Here is a 25,087-nt window from a genome sequence, read left to right on the forward strand (position 1 = left end):
TTTCCATTTCATGATGAGTTTTTACCTCGGGGTAGATTTAGGGAAAAAAAACCCACAAGTTCCAGCAAAAACTGTTGAGCCGCATCGAAGCGGGAGATGCTGAGGAATGTTGGTTTTGCTGTGTTGGAAACAAAGCAGAGCCCCCAGCGTGCAGCGTGGAAGCCACAGCGTCCTCCTGCTCTGCTTGGGAAAAAAGGGTCTAAATTGTGCAGCATGGTGGCTGTGGTGCCAGGAGCGTGCCTGAATTGTTCCCAAATTTGGGGCCGTTTCTTGGCCTTCAAACACAGTGCAGCTCATGCAGCTCACACGCGTCCCCATTGGACACTGGTGGACATTTGAGCGTGCTGTCACTTTAGGGGACCCCTCTGCATCCCCCTTGAGTTGCAGGGGATACTCAGCAGGGGTGAGGCAGTAGTGGTGGCACAGCCAGGATGCTGGTGGCAGTGTCTTGCCTCCATGTAAAGCTCAGGTTTCCCACCCCCACTGAGTTCCCCTCCAGTGATCCCTGGTGCTTCCTCTGCCCCGTAGCCCTGCTGTCTGCAGCTCCAGTGCCATGAAATTTTAATGCTTGGCTTTATAGGTTAAAGTTTGCACTGACATTTATGAGTCAGATAAGCTTTCAACACACACCCAGAAAGTGGCAGCCTTGAGATGAAGCGAAGAGGAAAAATAATGGCAAGGCCAAGTGAGCCCAGGCATTTCCTGATGGAGTTCTCACTTTGGGATTTGTCATTATCTCATGGGGAAGCGTGTCCTTACACATCACTATGTGCCACCTGGGCTGTCAGTGCCTTGTACTACTGCACAACCACTGGAAGTGCCACACAAGCTCTGCATGTTTGCTTTTAGGGCCTTTGTGGCTGATAAGTGCCTACGCAGAAACGTCGTGCTTCCAGTGCTCAGTGCACAGGGTCTCTTGGCTTTTGGAGCTACAGGCATCTATTCCCCCCAGCTGTTTGCCTTCCAGATGCTATAGTTTCAAGACGGGATGGAGCACTCTCTCCTTTCTCATGTTTCCCCATCAGTTCTGTGCCTGTTCAAAGGAAGAGGAGCAGGAGAGAAGAAGAATCATGCAAAATCAGGACAGATTGTGCAGTGCTTTGTTCCTGGCCAGGCCAACATCACGTTGTTTCTTTGGTTGCAGTGGTGGTGCTGATTGTGGATTTTGACCGTGGCCTCACTAAGGAGGGTTTCTGCAGAGGACACCTGGGAGCAATGGTGGGAGCCCCTCTGTGAAATGCAGGAGGGAATGTGGGGAAGGAAGGGGTGGTTTTGTCATCGGTGAGTTTATCTTGGTTGTGGCCGTGTGGGGATGGTTGAGTCATTTCAAGGTGGGCAGGAGTGCCACGTTTCTGTCTGTGATGGAAGTCAGTGCAAAGCATATACAGTAATACTTGAATAAATGCACGATGTAATGCCAGGTATGCTGGTAAATAAAGCCCTGGAATTTTGTCAGGGTGCCCTTTATTTCAGTTTCTCATCCTTAAAAGTGTTCTTAATATTCCCACAGTCAATTATTGCTCGTGATGCACTTCCTTATGCCCTTGACAGCTGAGCCCCTGAAGAACTGTCGTGGTTCTGGCTTTTCAGCAGTATTTGTACAGTGTGTCCCGGAGATCTGGGCTCGCACACCCATAACAACAAAAACCAGAACAGGTTCTCATTCAGAAGGTGCAATCTATTTGGGCTGAAAAATAGAGGAGCTTCACCTGTGGAAGCACTGTTTGGAAAACCAGGAGGTCAGAATGAAAGTTGTGCCAGGGAACCAAATTCTTAGTCTGTTGTTTCCCACCTTAGTGTTTTGTTGGCATGATACTGTGCAGGAAATAGCCAGTTATTAAGCACTGTGATACATGTAATGCCATAAAATCAAACTGCTTTCAGTGCTTGGCATCCCTGTTCAGGAGTGCTGCCTGTCTGCAGGTCTGGGCAGTGACTGGGCAGCACTGGAAAGCTGCTTGCTCCTTTGGATAACGTAGCTGTGGCCAAAATTAGTATGTTTGATATTTGGGTGGAGGGATTTTCTTCCATTCTTGGAAATTTGAATGTCAAGTAGCATCTGATAGTACTTATTTTTACGGCTTAGAAATAGAATCCTATTATCTCAGGAAATTGTTATCACCACTCGTCATTTGATGAGAAACAATGAGTTAAAGATGATATCAAACGTGGAAGAAACTGCTTGTCCTGAGTAAAACTGACTTATTTAGAACAAATGTAGACCTTTATTTTTGTCTGATGCGTTTGACTTTGTTCCTTGATTATAAAACACAGTACCAGGATTTCCCCCTGATGTAAAACTTCTTATATATTTTTGTTTTTAAGTTTCCACCTCAGCACCTAAAGCATCAGGGTTGTAAGGAAGGGTTGCTTGCCACATTTTGCCTAGAGAGTAGGCAGTTTGTTTGTCAGATGCTCTTCCATTGTGCCCTGTGCTGATTTGGTCTCCGAAGTTCTGCTTGGCTGCTCTCAGCTCCCCACCAAGGCTTCAGATGAAGTCCATCAGCCTCTATGGAGGTTTCAGAGATCACTTTAAGTTCAGACAAAAGCTAGGCTACGGCTCGTACCAATTTAGGCACTGGGAAGTGTGCCATTCAACATTGTTCTTAGCTACCCATTTGTTAATAGTACTTGTAACAGTGTTAAGATTTTTTTTTTCTGGCTAATCAGACAGAATCCTGTGGATGAAGAGAATTCTGGCAACCTCAGTGGATTCACAGATGTTGTCCAAACTTAGTGACTTTCTTCCATTCTTTGCTGAGCTGCATCGACACTTTGTGCTGCGTGCGAGTGGACGTTTTCTGCCTTGTGGCAGTGCTGCTGTGTACCTCCTGTTTCCCAGCAGGCTGTTGTCCTTACAGCAGTGAGGTGTGGGCTCCTCGAGTAGTTTTCCAGCTTTGCATAGACCTTTTCTATAAGCATTCACTCCTGTGCAGTCTACCTCCAGTGACATGCCACAGGGGGATATGCACAACAAAGATGTAGGACTTGAGCCAGATAGGAAGCCAGCCTGACAAAGTCCCCGGGCAACCGGTAAAGGGTACGACACATTTAGATAAGGTTACAGGAAGAAAAAAATCACGAGTTTGGTATGCACCCTCTTTGTAATAGATATGTGACTCAAGCTATTGCAAGATGTGGAGCTCCTCTCTCCTGTGGCTTGAGTGGTGTGTGCACATAGGTAGGAAAAGATGCTTCCGTTGTGTTGTCCTTGCATTTAAGCCCACGTTGATGACAACTTAATATGCATACAACATCTTAAGTCCACCTTGTATTTTTCCATTTTCTCCAGCCTTAAGACATATTTCCAGATATGTGATGGAAAAGGATCGGTCCTCAAGGGCAGATGAGAATGGGATGGATTTTCCTCCCAAACACTAGGAAAAACTCATGTCTGTCTCCTAAGGATTGACGATGTCTGGATCCAGACCAAATGTTTAGGTTTGATACTGACTCAGCTGACTATTTACCAGTAAATATTTTGACAGGAGTGGGACATCTGGCTCTATAGTAAAATAAAGCTACAGAGAAATGCATTACCCAACTTTTCTTTTATATTTTTTGGTATCCACGAGCAGATGTAGTGGATCTCTGCCAAAACAGTGAAGGTTTTCATTATGTGTGTTATATCTGAGGGCTTTCTTGAGAGGGCAAGTGTTCTAGAGTTGGTTGTTCATTTTTGTTGCCTGAAGCTTAAATGGCGTTGATAATTTCTCACCGACACTTTCACGTAGCCCACTGGCTTAACTCTATTAACTTCTGTTGTCTTTTTACGCTCTCTACTGCCACCTAGCACCTCAAAACTCACTAGTAAATAGTTGTGCTGAACAAAATAGCTGATAGTTATCAGTTTTAGGAGAAAGTAGTGTCACTGCCAGATGGTGTTAACAGCTTTTTGACTGAATCAGCCAATCAGACAAAATAAGGGGCACGGGGCTGCCAGCTTCAGCCTTGGGGTCATCCCTGCCATGCAGGAGCTGTCCCCATGGAGTCTTGGGGGGTGTGGTAAGATGTGCCTGCAAGGATGATCACTCCACAGTGGGAATCTTTCATTATTGCAGTGTGATCATAAAATATGTCAATCTTAAAAATATATACATATTTTTTAGCCAAAATAATGTATATATGTCACAGAACTGTAGGGGTTGGAAGGGATCTCCAGAGATCATCGAGTCCAGTCCCCTGCCAAGCAGCTCCCAGCCCACGTTGCACAGGTTGGTGTCCAGGTGGGTCTGGGATGTCTCCAGAGGAGATCCACCACCTCTCTAAGCAGCCTTTTCCAGAGCCATATATTTGTGTGGAGTCTGAAAGAAAAGTGCATGTTTCAAGCACTGGGCATCATCAGGGAAAGTAAAGCAAGGAGACAGCCTGCACTTCAGCCTGTTTATCTCCTCAGGACCGTGTTACAACCTAATAATTAATTATTTTTTTGCAAAGCCCAGACATGCATGGCAGAGTTCAGAATTACAATATATGTTCATTTAACAATGGATTTCTGTGCTGCTATCTGGGACAGATATAATTCCCATGCTTTTCATTACACGTGCTATTTAAATCTTGATTCCGAACTCTTATTAAAAATGATGAATTTTGACCTAGAGGTCTAATACCTAGTTTTGGAGACAAGGTGCTTGACGTGATTTCCAGAGGATTATTTTTAAGAGCATCCCTAGATGAGATCTTGGCAAATTGTTGAGTGATGCGCCCAATGAACCTTGTCTGCTGGATTTCAACTGCTGTTCAGCATCCAGAATGATTTTAGTCTTGCAGTCCTTGGCAGGGTGCAGTTGCATGGTATTAGGGATACAGCTGATATATTTATTATCCCTCTGTTGAACCAGGGATGTCGCAATACTTTTTTACGCTAACTAACTTGTACTGAACTCTCCCAATACTCGAAGGCAAAATTGTTTCCTGTTAAAGATTCAAGAGCCTGTAAGGGTTGATTCTGACAGCTCAAAGCATGCTTTGCAGCTGGACTTCTTGTTTTGAAACACGAATGCCTTTTGGAAGCTCAGGAGCATCTCACATTCTTCTCACCATACTGACTGGTGGCAGCTGCCCATTTTTAAAAGCTGATCCCAGTTCCAGATCCCAGTTGGGCGCAGTATGACCGCATCGCTGGGCTCGTGGTGCATGCCAGCCAGTGGTTCCATCCACCCATCCTTGGTTGGGTTACACGTGGACGTCAGCTTTTGTTTTGTGCTCTCAAGTCATCAAAATGCAGAGTTACAGAGGCAGTGATTGCTTGATGATCAGCTGATCTTCAGACAGTTCTGCTGTAATGCACCGAGTTGGTGTTTGAGGGGGGTTTTGTTGAACTTAAAGAGCATCTCTGCTTCTGGGTTGGAAATAGGTAAAAGCACGTGGCATGGGTTCAAGCACTGAGTGCTTTAGATGCTGTTCTGTTCCTTTGATTATTGAAAATGATTCTTGCACAATCCCGCTAATTTTCTCTTTGTACGTCTCTAATTTCGGGAGACCATTAGGAAGTCCATCTACTCAGAGTGCTTATTGCTGCTGCGAGAGAGATGTCTGCAGAGCCAGATTCTCACAAGCGCGCTCATTTCCGAGGATTTGGAACATTTTCTTCCCGCGTTTCTTCCCCCAGTTTTTTTATTCTTTAAGATTTATGCACGTGTGTACATCTCCTTTTCCTCTCCAAGCCCCCGGGCACTGTCACATGCAGTCCAAGTGCAGGCACTGAGGGCAGAGCCACTTATCCCCCCGTTAGCTCTCTGCTGCTTTGTACCTTGTCACCTGAAACGTATTACAAACACAGATTAATCTTAACACTATCTGAACGTGATAGGGCTGTATTATTATACCCCCCCTGATGGAAGGGGAACCTGTGACTAAGAAATTAAGCAATTTGCTTGCTGACAGTGGCAGAGCGAAGTATAAAGCCTGGGTTTTCAGATAACCTGCTCTGTCCCTTAACACGAGATGTGGTTATTCTCTGGAGGATTCCTCACTACCACAGGTGGGGTTTCTGTGGCTCAGTGGGGGAAACAGTCTTCTCAGTACCGATCTACCTTAGTTTTAGCCACAGACCTGGCAAGCTGACACTTGGTAAATGTTGGTTCAGTTCTACAGTCTGCCATACGAAAATAATTTGGGAGAAAACATCAGGACTTTACCGTGTTTAAAAAAAAGATCACGTTTCCAGCAGAAACAACATTTAAACTTGTACTTGAAGAGTATTTTAACATCATAAAAAGCAAAATGAAGAGAAAGTGTACTATTTTGTTACCCAGGGTAATCTTTCCAGCAGCTTGCTCTCGGAATTCGAAATGAAATGTTTTATATCATTGTGAATTACATTTCACATCCATTCTCCCCCAAGTCAGCGCTGCAGACACCAAAAGATGTTGTTTACAAATCTGTGTTACAGATTTAGCATCCTGATTTCTCATTACAGTTTTTACGTGTGTAACAGGCTTCCTCCTTGCTGGAAGAAAGCTGAGCTCTTTGCCACTGTGGAGGTTGCTTGTTCCAGGCCCACTGGGAGTGATTTCCAGAAGCAGATCTCATTCTGTCCATTCTGACCATGGTGTTTGAGTGGTGGGCCCACCTTCCTTCTCATCCTTTTTTTCTTTCAGAGGAGACTTCTGTAGTTGTTAGCAAAATGTACTATAATACCAATGCCAAACTGAAGCCCAGCATACCGAGTCACAGCTGTGCATTTTTCACGTGGTCTGAAATACCAGAGCATTTAATCTCTTGATCAGCTTTTTTTTTTTTTTCTTTTTCTTTTTTCCTTTTGAAGACGGAGTCTTTCACCTGGAGGGACTGATGCTGTGGGTGTGCGAGCTGCCCCAGGGCTGGGGGGATCCTGGAGATGGATTTTCAGCTCCTGCTGAACCCACACTGGAACAGGGCACAGTGGCCTTCCTTGGTCTGTTGGGTTGGGTGAAGTTTCTTCATGTGCCCATCTTGCGACCCAAGGGCTTATTGAAGCCATTGTTTTTTTCGGAGGCAGTAAATGCTCAGAGCTCCCTTCTGGCTTCCCTTGCAGTTGTTCAAGATCAACACGTAGAGAATTTAATTTCTCTGTGACATGTTTTTTTCCCATTGCCAACAAGGGCTTAGCGTGGTGGCTAAGTTCATTACCAATTTATTTGAAAACAATGATGGAAGATGCCCTTGATCTATAGACGAGTACTTTATGATTCTTACATATACATTTTTAGGACTTTTCTTCTGCTGCTTCAGAGCAAACAAATGGAACAGATCCCTCCATATCCAGTGGGGAATACATTTTATTCTTTGCCAAAATGTTGTTGTAATAAAATGTTTTTGTTTGTTAGAATGTTCTCTGCTTTATTTGTAAGCCACAAATGTGTCTTCCCATTTTGATTCTCACAAAAGAAGAAATTTTCCAATGTGCCTTAAGTTCGTTAGTTAATTCAATATGATGCCAATCAGATACTCTCTGCGAATTGCATAAATAATCTTTTGGGGCCCATGTTTTGCATGTCTGTGTAATATCCAACATAATTTTAAAGGCTGTGGTTCTTGGAGACAGAATTGGAGGAGAGAATGTTTGAAGAGGATTTGTAATATTTACTGCAATAAAGAAATTTAGGGATTACTCAAAGATCCTGTCAGTATTTGGGTCAGAAATATAGCCCAGAGGCATTAGTATGATAGGCAAGTAGAAGCTTTAGACTGTATTAGTGATTTAGCTATCATAATAGCACAATGGTCTATCATGTGATGGCTAGTGCACTAAATATTTATTGAGGATTAGCAGTGAAAACGCACAAGCTGTCTTGCAAGCAGACAAAAGGTGGCTGTTCCCCCTTTGCTGCGTCCGTCCTGGAAGGGGCGTGTTTGAGGTGAAGAAATTGGTGACTGCAGCAGAGAGGGATGGAATTGTTTCCTTCTAAGTGTTTTAATTGGAAAAGGAGAATGTTGCTCCACTCACAGTGATTTGCTGCATGAGTACTGGATGACCCGTTCTTCTAGGAAAAGGAGTATGTGAGCAAAAGCAGCACATGAGAACTTAGATCTGTGTTTTGGAGAACCATTTTAATAGCTCCTCTGAAAATGGTAACTGTATATGGTAATTTTTATTACATTTCCAAATAGTTTTCCTTTGGTGTGATTCCATCTAAATCCTTCTGACTGTAAAAGAAGATCCTTAATCCATATGAATACTGAGATACAAATTGAGTGTTGTCTGATGTCTCTGAGTGTTTTTCCGTCTCATAAACATGTATTTTTGCTTCTGAAGGAAGCGGGAGATAATAGGCAGAAGTCTCTTACTCCTTCTTGCTTGGCAGGGCCGGGGTTTAGATCCTTTGATCCTTCCCTCCTTGTCTTGTGACCTCTGGTAGGGTCTTAAAATCATACATTCCAGATTACACCTCCACAATTTTCTGTCCTGGGATGATGAAAGGATTTGCGTATTATGATAATAATGTAAGGAATCCTTATGGTGCCTAGTTAGTATAGCTAATTGGAAACTACAACAAAAAATGTAATTTCCAAAGCAAATTACAGTATCCATAAAGTGTTAAACAGATACCTAACTAATTTCGAATCGCTCTTGTATTCCTGAGTATCCAGCACTGGTCTTTTTATAGGCCTGCCTGCTTGCTCCCATTTAATTTGTCCTTAGCTGTGTGCAGTGGATTAGCATTTCATCAGAGCGGATTAAGATGGAGCTGACATTGGAGCTTTCCTTTTTATTCTGGTACGTGTGCGTGGGGCCGCGCGGATGCACGCGCGTTGTTGTTCTCTCACCGCCCATTCCCCGCGGGTGCGGACAGGAGCGGTGAATTTACGAGACAAGTGAAACAGGTGACAAACATGTCAAAAGCGACATGCAAAACGACACCAAACAAAATCCCCGTGGGCAGGAATTGCACTGAGATTGCTGGCCGGGTTGGTGCAGGAGATTTCATCGGGCTAAAATGATGTCACATGGAGCAAAGGCTTTAGTGGTTTTATTTATAGCCCCTAATCCCCGCGCTGCTCGGCCAGTTGTCCATGTGAGCGCACTGTCCCGAGCGGCAGAGGATAAAGCATCAGAGCTGAGCACAGCGGCCCTCTTCTGCGGCCGTGCTGCCTGGGAAGGTCCTTCCCCCACTGCTGTGTGGCCAGGCCGGGTTACATGCTTCGCCTCCTAAAGTTTCGAAGGATTAATAATTCAGGCAACACTTGGAAAGATAAAGCCGCCGTTCGGTTTGTGAAGGGAGGGCTCGGGCCGGGCACGGTCTGTCGTTGATGCTGGCCGGGGAAGCGGTGAGAAGGAAGGAAGGTGCCTCCATTTCTCCGTCCCAGCAGGAGCAAGAGGTGCGGCGGTGATGCCCATCCCCAGCAAGCACCCCAACATCGGCCGCTCGCAGAGCTGGGATGCCGCCGGCTGGTACGAGGGCGCCTGGGAGGGCGAGAATGCTTTCGAGTACCAGAGGCCGCCGGGCCGGAGGAGCTCCCTGACCTACGGCGGCGAGGGCGGCTGGTATGAGCCGCCGGGCCTCCGTGCCAACGATATCATCTTGCAGGGCGGTGCGGAGCTGAAGCAAGAGGCGTACCCCTACCAGGATGCTGCCTTCACCTCGGGGCCCCTCAGGAAGGGCTCTGTCCCCGACTTCACCTACTGTGACCGGCAGGCAGTCATGGCGGGACGGGGCACGCAGGATTACTACAGCGACCCGTCCTTGGCCGCTAGGTCACCCAAGGACCCTCGTTGCTACCAGGCAGTGAGCCGGCCGCCAGCAGGCTACGGGGTGCCAGGCAGCCGGCTGTCCTGGGACCAGGCCCCAGGTCGCCCACCTGCACCCCCAGAGGCTGCCCGCCTCTACAGGGACCCCAAAATGGCCATGGATGGACAACGGCTGCGCAACAGGGACGTCTCGCCAGTGCGGTACAGCACGGAGCCCCCTGGCCTGCGGTATGGAGCGGAGCCACCAAACTTCCCCGGCCGTCCAGCCTACGGTGATGGGGCTGAGCGGCCTCCCGAGGCAGCGGGCAGCAGGCAGGCTGTCCCCACATGCCTAGTGGTGGATCCCACTGGTGGCTACGGGCCAGGCCGGGAGGGCACCAACACCAAGGGCCCCTACGACAACTATGAGGCGATGGCAGTGGCGCCGACCCACCCGCCAGTGCCCACAGCCTTCCCCGGGCAGGAGGGGAAGAGGAGCTTCGACCCCGAGTTCGTGGCATTGCTGCGTGCCGAGGGCGTCTCGGAGAGCACCTTCGCCGCGCTGCTGCAGCAGGGCTTCGACTCGCCCAACCTGCTGGCCATGATGGAGGAGAACGACATCAAGTCGGTGGCTCCCAACTTGGGACAGGCGCGCGTGCTGTCACGCATCGCCCACAACTACAAGACCGAAATGCAGCTGCAGCGGCAGGAGCGGAGGAGCGCATCGCTGCGCCCCAGGACCCGCTCCAACAGCTTCAGCCACCGCAGCGAGCTGCCGGGCGACTACGGGGTGAGCGTGGGCTCGGGACCGGCCGCCGATGGCCTCACTGCCCCACAGCCTCCGTTGCAGCCGCCCTCCCCGAGGGGTGGGGAGATGCACCGGCGGCCATCCAGCGCCCCGACCCAGCACCTCTTGGAGACCACTTACCCCGCCAGCACTCCGCAGGGGCCGCAATTCCTCTCCAATTCTGGATACAACACGCCCCTGCCTTGCAACGTGCACCCACGGCCGGCCTCCACCTATGCCGCTCCTGCTGGCACCCCCATGACCACGGCCAACCCGCATGCCAGCCCCAAAACGGCGTACCCGACCACCTACACCGTGCCCATGGAGCTGATGAAGAGAGAGCGGACGGCGGCATCGCCAGCCCCCAGCCCACATGGCAGCCCACAGCTCCTCCGCCGGCCGGGTGCACCCGGGGACGGCAGCCTGGCCCCCTCCGGCCCCGCGTTCCCCGCACAGCTCTCCCCATACCCGAAGCTCAGCAGGCGGACGGGGCCTCCTGTCATTGTGTCCACGATGGCATCACCCGAACCAAGTAATTTCCTAAGGATCTTTGTCTGTGTGGTAGTTTAGAATCATTTTGTTGTCGCTTATGTGGGCAAGTGTAGTTGGGTTTTGTTCCAAAACATTGGGTGCCTCTCCTATTTGGAAAAGAGCTTCCTCATAAGGCTACGGAGATCTAGAGATGCTGGTTCTCCCTGCGTGGTTAAATTCTAAATATTTTATTTGCTCTGCTAACTTCAGCTGTGGGTAAGCTTTCCATCCTGTTGTTTGTGGAGAATGGGAGATTAGATACTGCGCTCGCTGAGCGATTAGGACCACGGGGTTTGCTGCAGATCGACTTCTTGCCGCTGTCGTCAGGCACAAATGGGTTCCTCAAGGAAACAGTTAGCATGGTTTTGACTGAATTCATCAGGTAGCTAATGGCATTACTCAGGAATCGACTTACCTTTGGCCATTACCTAAGTCTTTTCTTCTTATTATTAATTTGCTGTGTTATCAGGCATATAAAATAACCCCTCTGATTCCCTTCTGGAGATGCCTATATGGGAAGTGATATAGCTGTTAAAGTAATAGGGCTGTGCTTAAAACTAAAAGCCTGTCGTTAAGCTCTAGAACAATAAAAATGAGTGGTGGCTCCTCTTCTCCTTTCCCATTCCGGAAGCTGAGATACACAGCTCAGTGGTTAGGGCAGGCTTGGGCTGATACTAGCCCCCAAAATATGCCACCAAGTAAAGGGAATTTTAGAAAATGTGTTCATCTGTGGCTTGACTTGTTTGAAAAATGCCCAGAAAAACCCTGGAAGTCTTTTTTTCCTGGTAGTTAGTCTGCAGGCAGGGAATTTTCTATCTGAGTAGTTTAGCCGAGCTGCCATACAAACAAGCCTCAAACAATGTACCCTGCAAGCACACGCACACAAAGCCTTAATAAAAGTCTGCCATTTATAGGCGTGGAAACGGTGCCAAAGCGGTGATGGCATTCCCCAGGAATCTAAATAAAGGAGGATTTTGTGAGTGGAAGTGATAAAGTTGTCAAAATGCCGCCGGTTGGCGCACCCCTTCCCGTGGCTTACTGTAATTACACAGCTCGAGAGGGGATGCCCTTTCTTCCATGCTCACACATCCTAGATACAGCTGGTGTAAGGTCCTGATTTATAGCGACACTTAAGCGTTAGGCAGCGCGCTTTGTGTTGACGCGGATCAGAGGCAGGAGCAGTGCACCCAGGCAGTACTTTTAAATCACTGATTTCCCAGAGCCCAAAAGGACAGGCTGGCACAGTGTGCAGAGCACAGGAGCGTATTTGCAGCAACAGTGCGAGGGACCGCAGAGCGCACGCGTTGGAGCAGCCTCCTCTGGATCGAGCAGCCCCCCCTCCTGCCTCTCATCTCATGTATAAACCACAAACCTTATGCTCTGAAAATCTATATATTATCTATTTTCTTTAAAAGAATTACCGGTGTGCAGCAAGAGGAAGCAGGCAGCGCCTCAGAGCTGCTGTGCTCTTTCACTACTCAAACCTCTTTTTTTTTTTCCCCCCTACAACCAACTCATTTGCATGAGGATGACATTTGTTGCTCCAGTAATTTCATCTGATAATGGCCAGCTTGCAAAGCGGATCTGAAAACATATTCCTTAATTATGTGTTGCTAAGCAACCAGAGGGTTTGGACATAATCACAGAAAGATTATCTTCTCATTGAAGTCCCTGAAAGGTTTAGCAGAAGTAGGACCTGTAAAATTGTCTTCATCTTTATTTATTTCCCCTTTTTATTTTCCAAATAGCCGGAGAGGTTTTCTTCCCGTTAAGCTGTATTTTAGAAGTGGAAGCCCAGGTAAGAGCTGCTGCAGAGGGAAGGCCGTGGCACGGCGGTTCGACGTCCTCGAGTGGTGTTGAGGGATTACTGTTTAAGGACCACCACTGCTAAGGAGCATTCACACTCGGTGAGGTGAAAAACGAGCACTGCAGGTCCATTAGTGTTTGTACGCCATCGGGGGGGGGTGACAGAAACTTGACTAAACCCAGGAACATCGTATGCACCGGCAGGAAGAGAAGGGATGCATGTCTGGGAGCCGTGGCTCTCCCTGGCTGTAGCTTTTGCTGTGGTTCGTGAGTCACGAGGTGAAAGCAAGTTCAGTGTTCAGCTCTCCCTGAATGGCTGCAGGTATTTTCTGTCAGTGTAGGTTAATGTCGGCTTGGTCAGCAGAGAGCTGTAAAATGTCTGTGCAGTCCACAGACGTGTTGAAGGTTGGTAAATGATCAGAGGTTTAAAACAGATCGTTTTGCTGTTGTGTTTTTTTTAAAGTCTTGCTGGGCTGTGTCTTTTAAACTGAGTTTGTTTCCACGCGCCCAGTTGGTGTTTTTGTGCCAAGCTTTGATGCTCTGCGTTGCATTCTGTGGTAGGAGCAGAGGGATTTTTTGCCACAGCTTTTGGGGTTTGATTAAGTATTCAGGAAAAGATGGATTGTCCCTCCTGCTCTAAGCAGAGAAAGAGCCTACAACTTGTATGGGAGGTGTTGCACAAAAGGAGAAGTGAGGCCACTTGGCATCCAACCCAAGTAGGAGCTGGTTAAAACTCCGACCTCCTACGCAGGGAAAGCCAGGCTGAGGATGGCTGCCTTCCCTGGGCAAGTAAAGCTGTGCAGTGTGAAAGGGACTCATCTTCTGGTTTATCAGCTTAGAGCCCAGCTCAAAATGCCTTTCGCCACAATTAGCTTAGCTCTGCTGATACCATTTAACACCTGATGGGGATTCTTTTTATTGTCATTTTCCACCCCGTGACAGACAAAACTAGTGATAACCATGCACTGGTTGCAGGCTGAGGGGACATGGTCAGGGGCAGGAGCTTTGACAGTTGTTCAGGGATGGCTGAAAGAGCTAAATTTACCCATTCTTTTAAGAGTGATGCGTTGAAATTGCAGTCGCTTTTTATGGGCAGAGAGAGTGTAGCAGTGATATTTCATGCACAGTATAAATTGCATGAGCATTTGTTGATGTTGGTTTGTTCTCTGCCCAACGTACCGTGTAGCAAACAGTTCAGAAATCAGCTGCAGGTTTTCTTCACTACATTTTCTGTACAGATTGTGCCGTGTAATCACAATGTATACATGTAAAGCAGCTCAATTAACAATCCGGACTGAAGCGGCACCGCAGCAAGCTCCATGCACTGAATAAATCTGATTTAATTTGCACATTGACCTGACAGACCATAGCAAGTCCTTGGAGCCATTCCCAAGGAGCGTGTTCCTCCAGGTGAGGTACGTCTGCACGGCATTCACCAGCAAAACCATGGGCTCATTATTTTCACTGGGATTGTAACTTCCACACAGAAACATCTGATTGAAATCAGCAGATGAATCTTGCTGGTGCCTGCTGTCGTGGTGGCCATGGTTTGTGGTGTGGTATGGGGACAAAGTGGGAATAAAAGTCGCACTGAGTTTGGGCAGCAGGCTCACAAAGACCTGGCTTAGCATCATTTGCACGTGCAAACTCCCACCAACCTGACTGCAGCAGATGAGTGTGCAGATGTGCGTTGCGTGTGGGACTTGAAACTGGTGTTACTCGAGCTGCTGTCATTAACAGAGTGCGTAGCTGGAGCAGAGCATGCAGGAGAGGAGCTGCAGTCTGACTTGACAAAACACTATCTCAGCCAATATGAACACGGGATTCACTGAGGGCAGAGAATGCGCTTCTAAAATACTTAAAAGTTGAAATGTGCTTTTTGTAATGGCTTTATCAAAAGCAGTATAAAGTGTCAGACTCATTCCAGGTGCAATTCATTGACTTCGGTGCCATCGCAAGAAAGATGAGTTTGGCCTGTCAGAGGAGAACATGTTGTCGATGCACAAGTGTTGTCATCTTCAATTTACACTTTCCTCTTATCCTGTAGATCTCTATCATTGTTAGGACTTCCACATAGCCAGAGAGTCCTTTGGCTCTATTTGCTGACAATTTTTTTTTAGCTTCCTCATAAGTCGTTTCCATAGCTACAAACCTAGCGTTCATAGAGGGGAAAAAATGTTAAAGGTTTCTGATGATTATTATATTACACGTTTTTAGATTCCTTCTTGTCTCTCGCATGGCATCGCGCCGCAGACCACGTTCATGAAAATGCTGCACGACTGAATTGTCATTTCAAAAAGTGGAGCGGGTGCTGAGGTGAATCCTTAAAAAGCAGAAGAGCGGAGTTATTAAGCCACTGATTTAGAATAAATGCTGCAGACACGGGATAAATATTAGTAATGTTTAAATATAGCATCTTGCAGATGAGCCTTTGACTTCTGCATACATAAAACCTGACATTAACAGCATTCCGCTGGCTTTTGGTGGAGAAAACCTAATTCACAACCTCTTCTGCCTTCTGTTTCTAGTGCTTTGTTACAGATGAAATGTTGATGTTTTTATTCACGTGCTCTTTTCCAATGCAGTGGTGCTCTCTCCTTCCCAGTGAAGGTCCATGGCAGGACCCTCGCCCCATGCACAGCTTGGTGCAGTACAGCAGCAGGTCTGGGAGCATCCCAGGGCCTTGCCTTCCACACTCACAATCCAATTAGCTGCTGCAGAGCAGATGGAGAGGATTAGTGCCTGGCTTGCCTTCCTCCACCCTCTACCCCAATGCGAAGGGTGTCAAGGCCAGCAATCGGCTTATGTGTGGGTCCCGTGGCACATTGAGATGTGCTTCCTGCCCTGCCTGCTTGCCTGGGGTCACCCTGTGCCCAGTAGGCTGGGTCCAGGTCTCAGGTTGCTGGGGAAGTCTTGACCTAACCTAGGAGATTGAGAGGCCAATAGCAAATAGAGGCAGCCAAGGAGGGGCTGGGAGAATGGGCAGAGAGTGATAGGCCAAGGCTTTGAGGGAGATTTAGGTTGGATGTCAGAAGAGAATAACTTAGTCAGAGGATGATGAGGCCCTGGCACAGGTTGCCCAGAGAAGCTGTGGTGTCACTGGACGTCCCTGGAGGTCTGCAGGGCCAGGCTGGATGGGGCCCTGGGCAGCCTGAGCTGCTGGGTGGCAACCAGCCCACAGCATGAGGTGGAACTGGATGGGCTTTAAGGTCTCTTCCAAAGCAAACCCTTCTGTGAGACCAGTAGGGCTTGAATGGCTGCACCTGATGAGGGCCTGAAGCAGTGATGGAGCACCTGGTGGGAAGGCAGGGCCAACCCAGATGCATACAGTGGACCTGAGTGACCAGAAGGGCTGGAGCCAGGATCCACCCCTTCCCAACCCTCATTTAAGGGTTGGCAGCAGAGGCAAGGGGATCTCACGGGAAATCCCTGCCTATCTGGGGCCTTCTGAAGGTAAGCAGCTTCTTTTCTTTGTTTCTGCATCTGTGGCTGCTGTATTTGGGTTTGTCCTCACTTGCTGCTGCTGCTGCTGCTGAAGGCTTTGCCGCCCTGCTGTTATCACTGTACTTTCCATCACATTATGGTATTACAGGGTCCTTGGTAAGTACTGATTGGTACAGCCAAGATAGGCAGTCTGATGTTTTATTTATAGATGTGGATGTATACGTACATGAAAGTGGGAAGAGCAGCTCTCAAAAATATAATTGGTGCATTAGTCCTTATCCATTTGGATCAGCGCTTCTGCACAGTCAGAAGCGTTTGCCAGGAGTGATTTGGTTTGGTTCTCAAGCAGTTTGTTGCTTCGTGGTTTGTTGTATGGACCTGGTGAGTGAATAAACAGAAGGGGCTCTGCTTAGACAGCAAGCACAACGGTAGGAAGTAATCTAGGATATTCTTTCAACAGGAAAAAAAATAACTCAAAAAAGAATATCAAAAGAGGTCCTGTTGAGGCGTTCAGGATGTGTGCTCTTGGAGGTTAAGGTGGTACTGTGAGCCCCAAGGAGCTGTATGGGATTGCAGGTCCAAGGTGCAACAATCTGGTGATGCAGCCTTGACACCTTTGCTGGTCTTACCCCCCAGCACATGTCCTGACACTTGTTCTAATACTGAAAATCCCTGCCTGATTTCAAGCTGCCTCCTACGCACTCCTCTGCTGACTGTGGGGATTATCATCGGCCTTTTCTTATGGCAGCTCTTGCTGGAGCCTCTCACCCTAGCCACAGAGTGAAAAAAGAGCAGGGATGGAAATGTCACACGCAATCATCTGTAATGTTCCCTGCCTTCCTCTGAATGCTTTATAATAAAGTTTAAAATGAATATTCAGAAAGTACAGTAGTTCATGTGAGCACATGTGTTTTGCTTTGTTGATGAAAGGAGTCTTGATTAGTATGTATTATGAAAGATAAAAGGGGGTATTCAGTGTGGGTAGCAGAGAGCTTATCTGCATCTACGCCGTCCCATTGGGACAAAGAAGTAATTGGGAGAACCTAACCATGGCATTTATTGTCCCACCTATTGACCTCTAACTTGTTCTGTCATTGAATTCTTGGTCACGTTGGGTGGACCTGAGTAAGAGTGGAAGCTGTCAGCTTAAGCACTGAAAGATTTGGTTTAAGGATCTTAAGCTCCATGCCTTACTTGTTTTAGATAGCTGCGGTGCTGTTTCATCAGCAGTCTGGGCTGAGAGGTCCCAGCTGTGCCATTGCTGCAGTAGTACCAGTGGGTCGTGGTGGTGCTGAGCAACCTGTCATGCTTATCCAGCAGGGAGAGCTTTTCTGTACTTGCTCTTCTCCCTTAGATATGCGTGCCTTCTGCATTAGCAGCCCCACGTGCTGCATTTTATCTCCTTTTTTTAATCCAGGTTCCTGGTTTTGAACCTTGTGTGAGAAGAGCCAAAGAAATGAGTATTTCTGATTTTTGAGAATTCCTTTCTGGAAAAGCACTCTCAAAAGAGAGCAGTGAGTGAAGCTGTACTTCCATCTGAATAAATGGTGGCTTTGCCATTTGTTGCAGTAGGAGAGCTTTTTTTTTTTTGCCCTCTCCTGCAGAAGCAATCAGCTCCACATAACTTACTTTTATTGCATTTCTTAAAATGAGATCTACAAAACCAATGGTTTCTTTAAGCAAGAGGAGCTGTAAATTTCATGCATTGAATGCCTGTGCATTATTAAAAATAATAGGTTATATTTGTCAAATGGATAACGAGTAGGTTTCTTTCTCTGTTTTTCAGTATCCTAATGAGTACAGGAAATGCTTGCTATTTATTTGCTTTCAGATTTTTTACCAAGGAGCTCTGGAGATAATTGTCAAATTTCCAAATGCGTATCAATATTTCATGAAGCACTGTTTTTCCTCTGTACATTAAGGAGTTGGCTGTTAGCACTGGAGCTGTTCCTGCCGTGCCTGGGCTGTGCAGGTCGGGGTGTGCCTTACGGACACTGGATCCATCCAGGTCATGCTATGGAAAGAAGAATTCCACCTTTCTTACCAGCAGCCAATTAAATGCTGTTGAATTATTAAAGCTCGGATTGCTATTGAGTTTGGTGGTGTTGTGCATGGGTGTTGGCTGTCCACCTTTTGGTTGGCTCTTTGTGGTCAGCTTGACTGGGATGTGTGGTGCTGGCTGTGTCAGCAGCTATTGTTCTGGTTTGGGTGCTTGCCATTGAAAAGCAGTTTAGTTGTGTACACAGTAGAGTGCTTCCTTCTTTGCTTTGGATATTTCAGTTCTTCATGAGATTCCTGCTCCTGCTGTGAGGCTACGTACTGTGTTTCTGGTTCACACCCCCTAAAACTCAGATGTGTCAGACTCTGCTCCTATCAATGAGTGATAATCCTGCCGTGCTCACTGCAATGCCCTCAAGAAAGGAAACGTAACTCAGAAGGTGAAAATGATTCATAGATACGAGCCCTCTGTGTGCTGCTCTATGGAGTGCTGTACAGAAATAATTGATCAACTGTGGTGTTTTTTTAAGTGTTAGGAATGGCTGGGTCACCATACATGCTTCACTCCTCACAGCGGAGAGGTGGCTGTGCTGAGAGCAGAAGTGCAGACCTGAAGCAGTTGAGCCCGGTGTGGAGCATCAGCACGAAAACCTAAAAGGTACAGAGAGCTGGAAATTGCACCCAGGTCTCCAGGCTGGATATTAGGAGACTTTTTTTTTTCCTCTCAGAAAGAGTGATGATGCATCACTGCCCGGGGAGTGATGGGGTCACCGTCCCTGGAAGTGTTCAGAGCTGTAAGGATGTGGCACTGAGGGATGTGGAGCGGGCTGGACTTGGACTTGGGCTTCTTGGAGGTATTTTCCAGCCTTAATGACTATGATTTTATGACAGTTGGGACATGCTGTGACAGCAGCAGATTTGCAGGACCTGAGGGTCAGGAGACCCAGGAGGACCTTGCTTGGCTGCTCTGTGGAAAGAGCTGTGGCTGTTGCCTGAGGAAGGAGGGGTGAGTCCTGGGGAAGGGCAGAGCTGGCTGTGTGACAGAGGGCTTGGAAGAAGATGCATAGAAGCAGCCAAAGACATCAGAACTGGAGCATCTGCCTGGCTGTGTTCTGGGTTAATTTGAAGATGAATGACAACGTGTCACTGTCCATGGAGGTGTTTAAGAAACGTGTGGATGTGGCACTTAGAGATGTAGTTCAGTGGGCAGTATTGGTGCCAGATGAACAGTTGGACTGGATGGTCTTTTCCAACTTCAGTGGTTCTGTTCTACGTTTCTCTGGGCCGCAGTCAACCAGAGCAGGCTGGCAACACGAACTGTGGCATCAGCTGAGAAGGAGAAAGAGCAAAGGAGAAGGGCAGTGACACCGTATTGGCACGAAGAGTGTGTCCACAATAATTTCTTGTGGCTCAGTATCATCATGTTCCAGAGTGTAATCGGATGTTTGTCAGGAAAGGTGGTGCTCAGGGTCTCAGGCAGGTGCCTTGTGAAGAAAAAGCATCTTCTATAGGATGTGCAGCTATAAAGGAGATGAATCCAGAGCAGATCCATTGGGCTGTTGTGCTTTTTCTCTCTTGGCAGTTGTTCCATGTCAGTAGATGAGCTTTGTCGTGGTGAATGCAAAGGGAAGTCCCCTCCTGTCCTGGTGCAGAGTGAATTGGTGTACTTAGGAGCAGCGGTGCCGGGCAAAGCCAGCCTGACCAGTTGGGTCCACATGTCAGCATGTGGCTGAGCAGGGCAGGATCAGCAGGGAGGGGGCCTGAGCTCTGGCAGCTGCCGGGAAGGCGAGCGGATCAGCGGAGCCATATGGAGGGCAGATCTCCCAGAAGGATCGGAGGGACAGCATGGGCTCCTGCAAGGCTCGATGCTTGGGAGGTTGTGGGGCAGCACAGCTCTGTGTTGTACAACCAGTCCCAGTTCGGGAAGAGCACTTCAGTGAGAGCTGGAGGGATGCTCCACGGCAGTTTCCCTGGGGACAGCAGGCAGCTTTTGCTGCGGGAAGGAAGAGGCATCGGGTGCCAGTAAGGAAGAGCACTGCTGTAACTCCTTCCAAAAAGCCTCTCCTGCTCCTCCCAGAGGCCTCAGGCTCTGGAGCAGCAGCTGGCCTGCAGGAGATAAGCAGTTTGCAATGCAATCTCTGCCTTGCTTGCAGTCATTTGTGGTTCAGCTGTGGGTTGCCTGCACCAGATGCCAGGAGTGCTTAATTCCCCTCTGTGATGCCCCTCTAGTGGGTGGGATTTGGCCGTCCGCTGCACTCCGGGACACTTTCCTGGGGAATCTCCAATTTCCTTTACTCCCACTCTGGGAAAATATTAGGCTCACGGTGTAAATATGCCTCTTGCCTATTTGTTTGTTTAATCTGTTCATACGGCATGTAGCCAAGGCACTGACCAATGAGTACCTGCCAAGTGGTGCTGGGCAGCTGGCTGCGAGCACAGCAAGGCTGGTGGAAGGTAGGAGTGCAGAAGAAAGGGGCAAGTACTGGAATTAGCAGCAGGAGGCCAAGCAAAATACTGCAGCTGGACAGGCAGTACCCTAAAGGTAGACAGTTTCTAAGAAACTATTCCATGCTTGCAAACAGCACTGCTGGTAACATTCACAAAATGTTTGTGATTCAAATGTTTTGCAGGCTCCTCCTCCCAAATTCATGTAGTTACGTGCTTTGTTTGCTTGCTTTCAGCTTCTAGCCTTAATGGTTTCTCAAGTCCATCCAAAGCCTCTGCACAGCAGCGGTGGTGTTTGGTGAGTTGTGCAGCTTCGAGCTCTGAGCGAGGTTCTTCAGGTGGAACTTGGAAAAACTGTAACTAGAAAGTAGATCTCATTGGTCCCTGGCTCTGGGATTTTGATTTTGCATCATAGAGTGTGTAACCTGTGCTTTGCTCCTGCTCCCTTCAACGCAAATGATTCTATCAGGACAAGGGAAAATAGTTTAAAACTTGAGGGAAGATTTAGATGGGGTATAGGGGGAAAGAAGTGTGTACAATAAGGGCAGTGAGGCGCTGGCACAGGCTGCCTGGGGAGGTCTCTGTAGACACCCAAGGTCAGGGGATGGGCTCTGAGCACTGATAGTGCTGTGGGTGTCTGTGTGCATTGCAGGACAGTTGGTCTGGATGGACTTTAGAGATCCCTTCCAACTCAGATGGTTCTGTGAATCTATCCAAGCTAGGTTTTGAGGTCTGTGGGTCTGATGGCCATGCTCCTGTTGCAGAGGTGTTTGGGACCCTGGATCTCCTTGGGTCAGAGACCCTCCATGGGTACTCAGCCCGTTTAGGTGATCCTTTCTTGTCTTGAGAATCCAGGAGGTTGTCCTTCGGAATGGTTTTCTTGGAGCTGCTCTCAGCAAGCCCAGCTTGCCCTGCCACCATCTCCCTGCTCTCACCAGCCTGCAGACAGCAGCTGTGCCCACAGCCACCTGTGTTCCTGTTCCTCCTGGCAGCTGCTGTGGAGCAAAACCCCTTGCTCAGCTGCACAGGGCAGCAGCCCATCCCAGCAAGGAGCCTGCACGGCCCCCAGAGGCTGCAGCCTCATGTTCAATTACTGTAAGAGTGTCTCAATTCCACCCCTGGAAGCGGTCCATGGCCGATGTTTCTCCTTGGCCAGAGCCTTGCACTGAGGGGAGGGATCAATGTGCTGCAGCCAAGGAGCTCTCTGCACAGGTTGCATGTTCCCCCGTTGTTCCCAGAGCTGGTGGCACAGCTCTGCACCTGTGGCAGTGCACCAGCTGTGAACTGTGTTCTTAGAGGGCAGTGGGGCTGTCTGAGCCATTTCTGTTTCCTCCATAGCCTCGTGTGCTGCTGCTTTTACTTGCTCTCTGCCTTGATTTTGGTGGCATTGTTTTCCTCCTCCTTATGAACGCAGCCAACTTTCTAATTAACCAAAGCACTGCACAGCCATTGTGGCTGTTCTGCGGAGCTCTTTGTCCATACCAATGCCTCCCACTCCCTGTAAGATTTTGTTCAAGTCCCTGCAGCTGAGGGAAGGTTGGAAGCTGGGCTCACTTCATAAGAGCTCCAAATCCGATACCTCTGGCTATGACAAATACTGCTGGGGTTGTTTTTCTGTTGCATTCTTACATGAGAAAATTAGTTATGAGAAATAAACATAACTTTGCTGGGCCTTACTGCTTACTGGGCCTCGAGCCTGGAAGGATTTAAAAGTCATCATGCTTTAAGGGAAAGTTGCGTCGAGTGAGAGGAGGAGGAGGGCTGCTGCTGCCAGCTGTTGTGATCTGGGAAACACTTATCCTGATCAATGGAGGGGAGATGGGGAGGCAGCCAGTGCTGAGCAGTGACACTCAGCGTGACAGGGCAGCAGAGAGCCCTGTGTTCATCACTGCCTTGGTATTATGGTGCTGTACATGAAACCTGTTTTTAATCTTATCTTGTGTTGCTGGGCATTGCCTTCAGCTCATAGCAGTGTGAACAGGATGGGAGGTGTCTTCTTGGCATTACTGGCTCCCTGTCCCTGTAAGTCCTCTTTCCATCTCACATCTGTCCCGTATGGAAAGCAGCACTCTGCTGTGAAGACTTGGAGCAATCTGCTGGGGCCAGTACAGGACAGTATCTTGTCCTTTAGAAGCAGAAAGAAGTACCACTGGGGATAGAAGATAGGAAATACGTTTGCAAGGCATCTGAGGCCAACGCAAGACATTCTTTCAGTACTGATGTTGCCAATAGCTTCTCTTGTGCTCAGACCAAAACTATTCTGGGTGGAACATTTGCTCCCTACTTTCTAGCAAGCCTGGTTGCAGGAATGAAGGATGGATTCTTTTCAGTCACCAAAGCTGGTTTGAATGATTTCCACACTGAAGCCATTGACTCCAGGCACTTCTCATGTGAATCACAAAGAAGTCGTGGCTGGATTTTTGTTCATGTACCTGACAGGGGTAGGAGCAGCAGAGTGGTCTGGAGCTGGCTGGGTACCTGCATACAAGTGCATGGCAGGGAGGAGTCCAGGTGGGTTTGGGCTCCACCCAGCAGTAAGGAGGCAGGGGAGGCTGAAATGTGCTGCAGAGCACAGTAGCATGACAGCCTTGGGTGCAGAAGGTCCATTGTGTTCACTTAATGGAGCTTGGAGGGGACTCCTTCAAGAGCTGTGACTCTTGTGTTTCAAGTAGTGCAAAAAAAAAAATTGCTTTGAAAGCCATCAGTGTCAGTTGGGTGGACCTTGAATGAGTACTTCAATTTCAATGCATCACTTTCAAGGTCTGCTTCTCTGAAGGAGCAGCGAAGCCCTGTGTTCAGAGCCCTCAGGAAATGACTGCAGATCCCGTGGCAGGTCTGTGTGCTCTTCTTGTAGGTGAGCTCTCTGCTGTGAGCAACTCAAGTGAGAGGGCAGATCACAGAGTGCAATTTGTACCAGCCTTCTGCAGAAGAATCCCCTTCCTTTTCCCTTCTGAAGGAGCCCTGTCAGGATGATGGGTGGGCATGTGGAAGATGACCCATTCATTGGTTGTTTTTTGTTGTTTTTTTTAACCAGAGAGAGGTTCAGTAGAACTTGCTGGAAGTAACTGTAGAAAAAGGGGTATGGAGGTAAACACCTCTGCCATGCAGTGTGCTCCTTCTGCTAACCCTCAGTGGGGACGTGCTGTGTTGAGGCATGTTAGTGTAAGAGGCTTTAGGACCCAGAGGGCACAAGCACCATGTAAGACCATTGTTGAGGCAGTTCATTTAGAATCATAGGATCATTAAGGTTGGAAAAGACCTCTGAGATCATCTGGTCCAGCTGCTGACTAATCTGTCTGATGGAATGAGAACAAGTATATGGTTAACAGAATGAATAATGCCAAGTAGTATTGTAGCTGAGATATTTTGCAGATATAGTATAGTTAGAAAGATTATTGTGATGGAAAGAGACAATCAGAATAAAGAAAAATGCTCACCCATGTCCTAGGTTCACAGTAGGAAACTCCAAAGCAGCAATTTCCAGAAAAGAGATCCTTCCCAGTGGTGGTCAGCCCTTAAATGGGATCTGGGAGAGGGGGAGTCAGACTGCACCCCTTCTGGTCACACAGGTGCATTGCCTTCACCTGTGTTCTTGTGCTGACTCAGTGCTCACCTCAGGTGATCCATCAGTGATTCTGGCTGTGATTCAACGGTTCCCATACAACAAGCATTTGTTTTCCCCCTCCCCTACCTCACTCCTATGGAGGAAGTGAGACCTGCTTGGCTTATTTTGCTGTACCTCATTTTTCTGGTGGGTTTGTGTCACAATTTTGCAATGAAAAATCATCTAGGTTGTGTTTTAATTGAAAGTAACCGTAGGGTATGTAGCTACAGCTCTTGGGTGGTTAGGTGATGGGTTTTATTGAAGCAGTAAAGTATAGAAAGCTGTTAAAAGAAAATGGCTTGTGACAGTGATACTGTTCAGTGTGATTTATAGCTTTATAACTGCAGGCAAATTTGAAGTATTTTCACCATCCTCAGTATACGTTATTAGATAAATATAGCACCTGTGCTTACTTACATCAGTGTTGACTTTCTTTCCTGTGGTGCTGGAAAGACATAAAAACGTAGACGTTTTCAACCCATTACAGCTTAACACTGTTTGGAAAGCAGACAGTTTTGGTACAGCTTTGGGTTTTCTCCTTCCTTCGGAGGATGCCTGTCAGAAATGCCTCCTGGCAGCCATGGGAGTTGCAGTGCAGCGATCCTCTGCGTGCACAACAGAATGAGACACCATAAACATGAAGGTTATTGTCCAGAAGTTCAGCTCATTTCAAACAGAGAAAATACAAATCCTAGTGTGGCTGCTTTGCTCCGTTGTCCCCATCCCCTCCTCTGGTTTCTGTGGCCCTACTGAAGTTCTTGGTGTTGGTGAGGGAAGGGCTGGGTTCTCCCTCCCAGAAACCTCCGTGATGAAGGGGAGA

General features: G+C 47.9%; 1 protein-coding gene across 3 annotated transcripts in view; it reads left to right on the forward strand.

Annotated features, from left to right (window-relative positions):
- CTBP2 (C-terminal binding protein 2) overlaps positions 1 to 25,087 on the forward strand; it is a 96,577-nt gene that overhangs the window by 58,431 nt on the left and 13,059 nt on the right. Inside the window, exon 1 of one of the 3 annotated variants that reach the window (XM_065746969.1) lies at positions 9,315 to 10,971. The exons of the other annotated variants lie outside the window; for them this stretch is intronic. Coding sequence (XP_065603041.1) covers positions 9,315 to 10,971 — 1,657 coding nt within the window. Of the gene's footprint in view, positions 1 to 9,314; positions 10,972 to 25,087 lie in introns of those variants that run through there. 3 annotated transcript variants of the gene reach the window in all.

The sequence above is a fragment of the Cyrtonyx montezumae genome, unplaced genomic scaffold (genome assembly GCF_038088225.1).
Source record: "Cyrtonyx montezumae isolate F1298 unplaced genomic scaffold, pur_monq_1.0 scaffold_4, whole genome shotgun sequence".
Taxonomy (NCBI): Eukaryota; Metazoa; Chordata; class Aves; order Galliformes; family Odontophoridae; genus Cyrtonyx; species Cyrtonyx montezumae.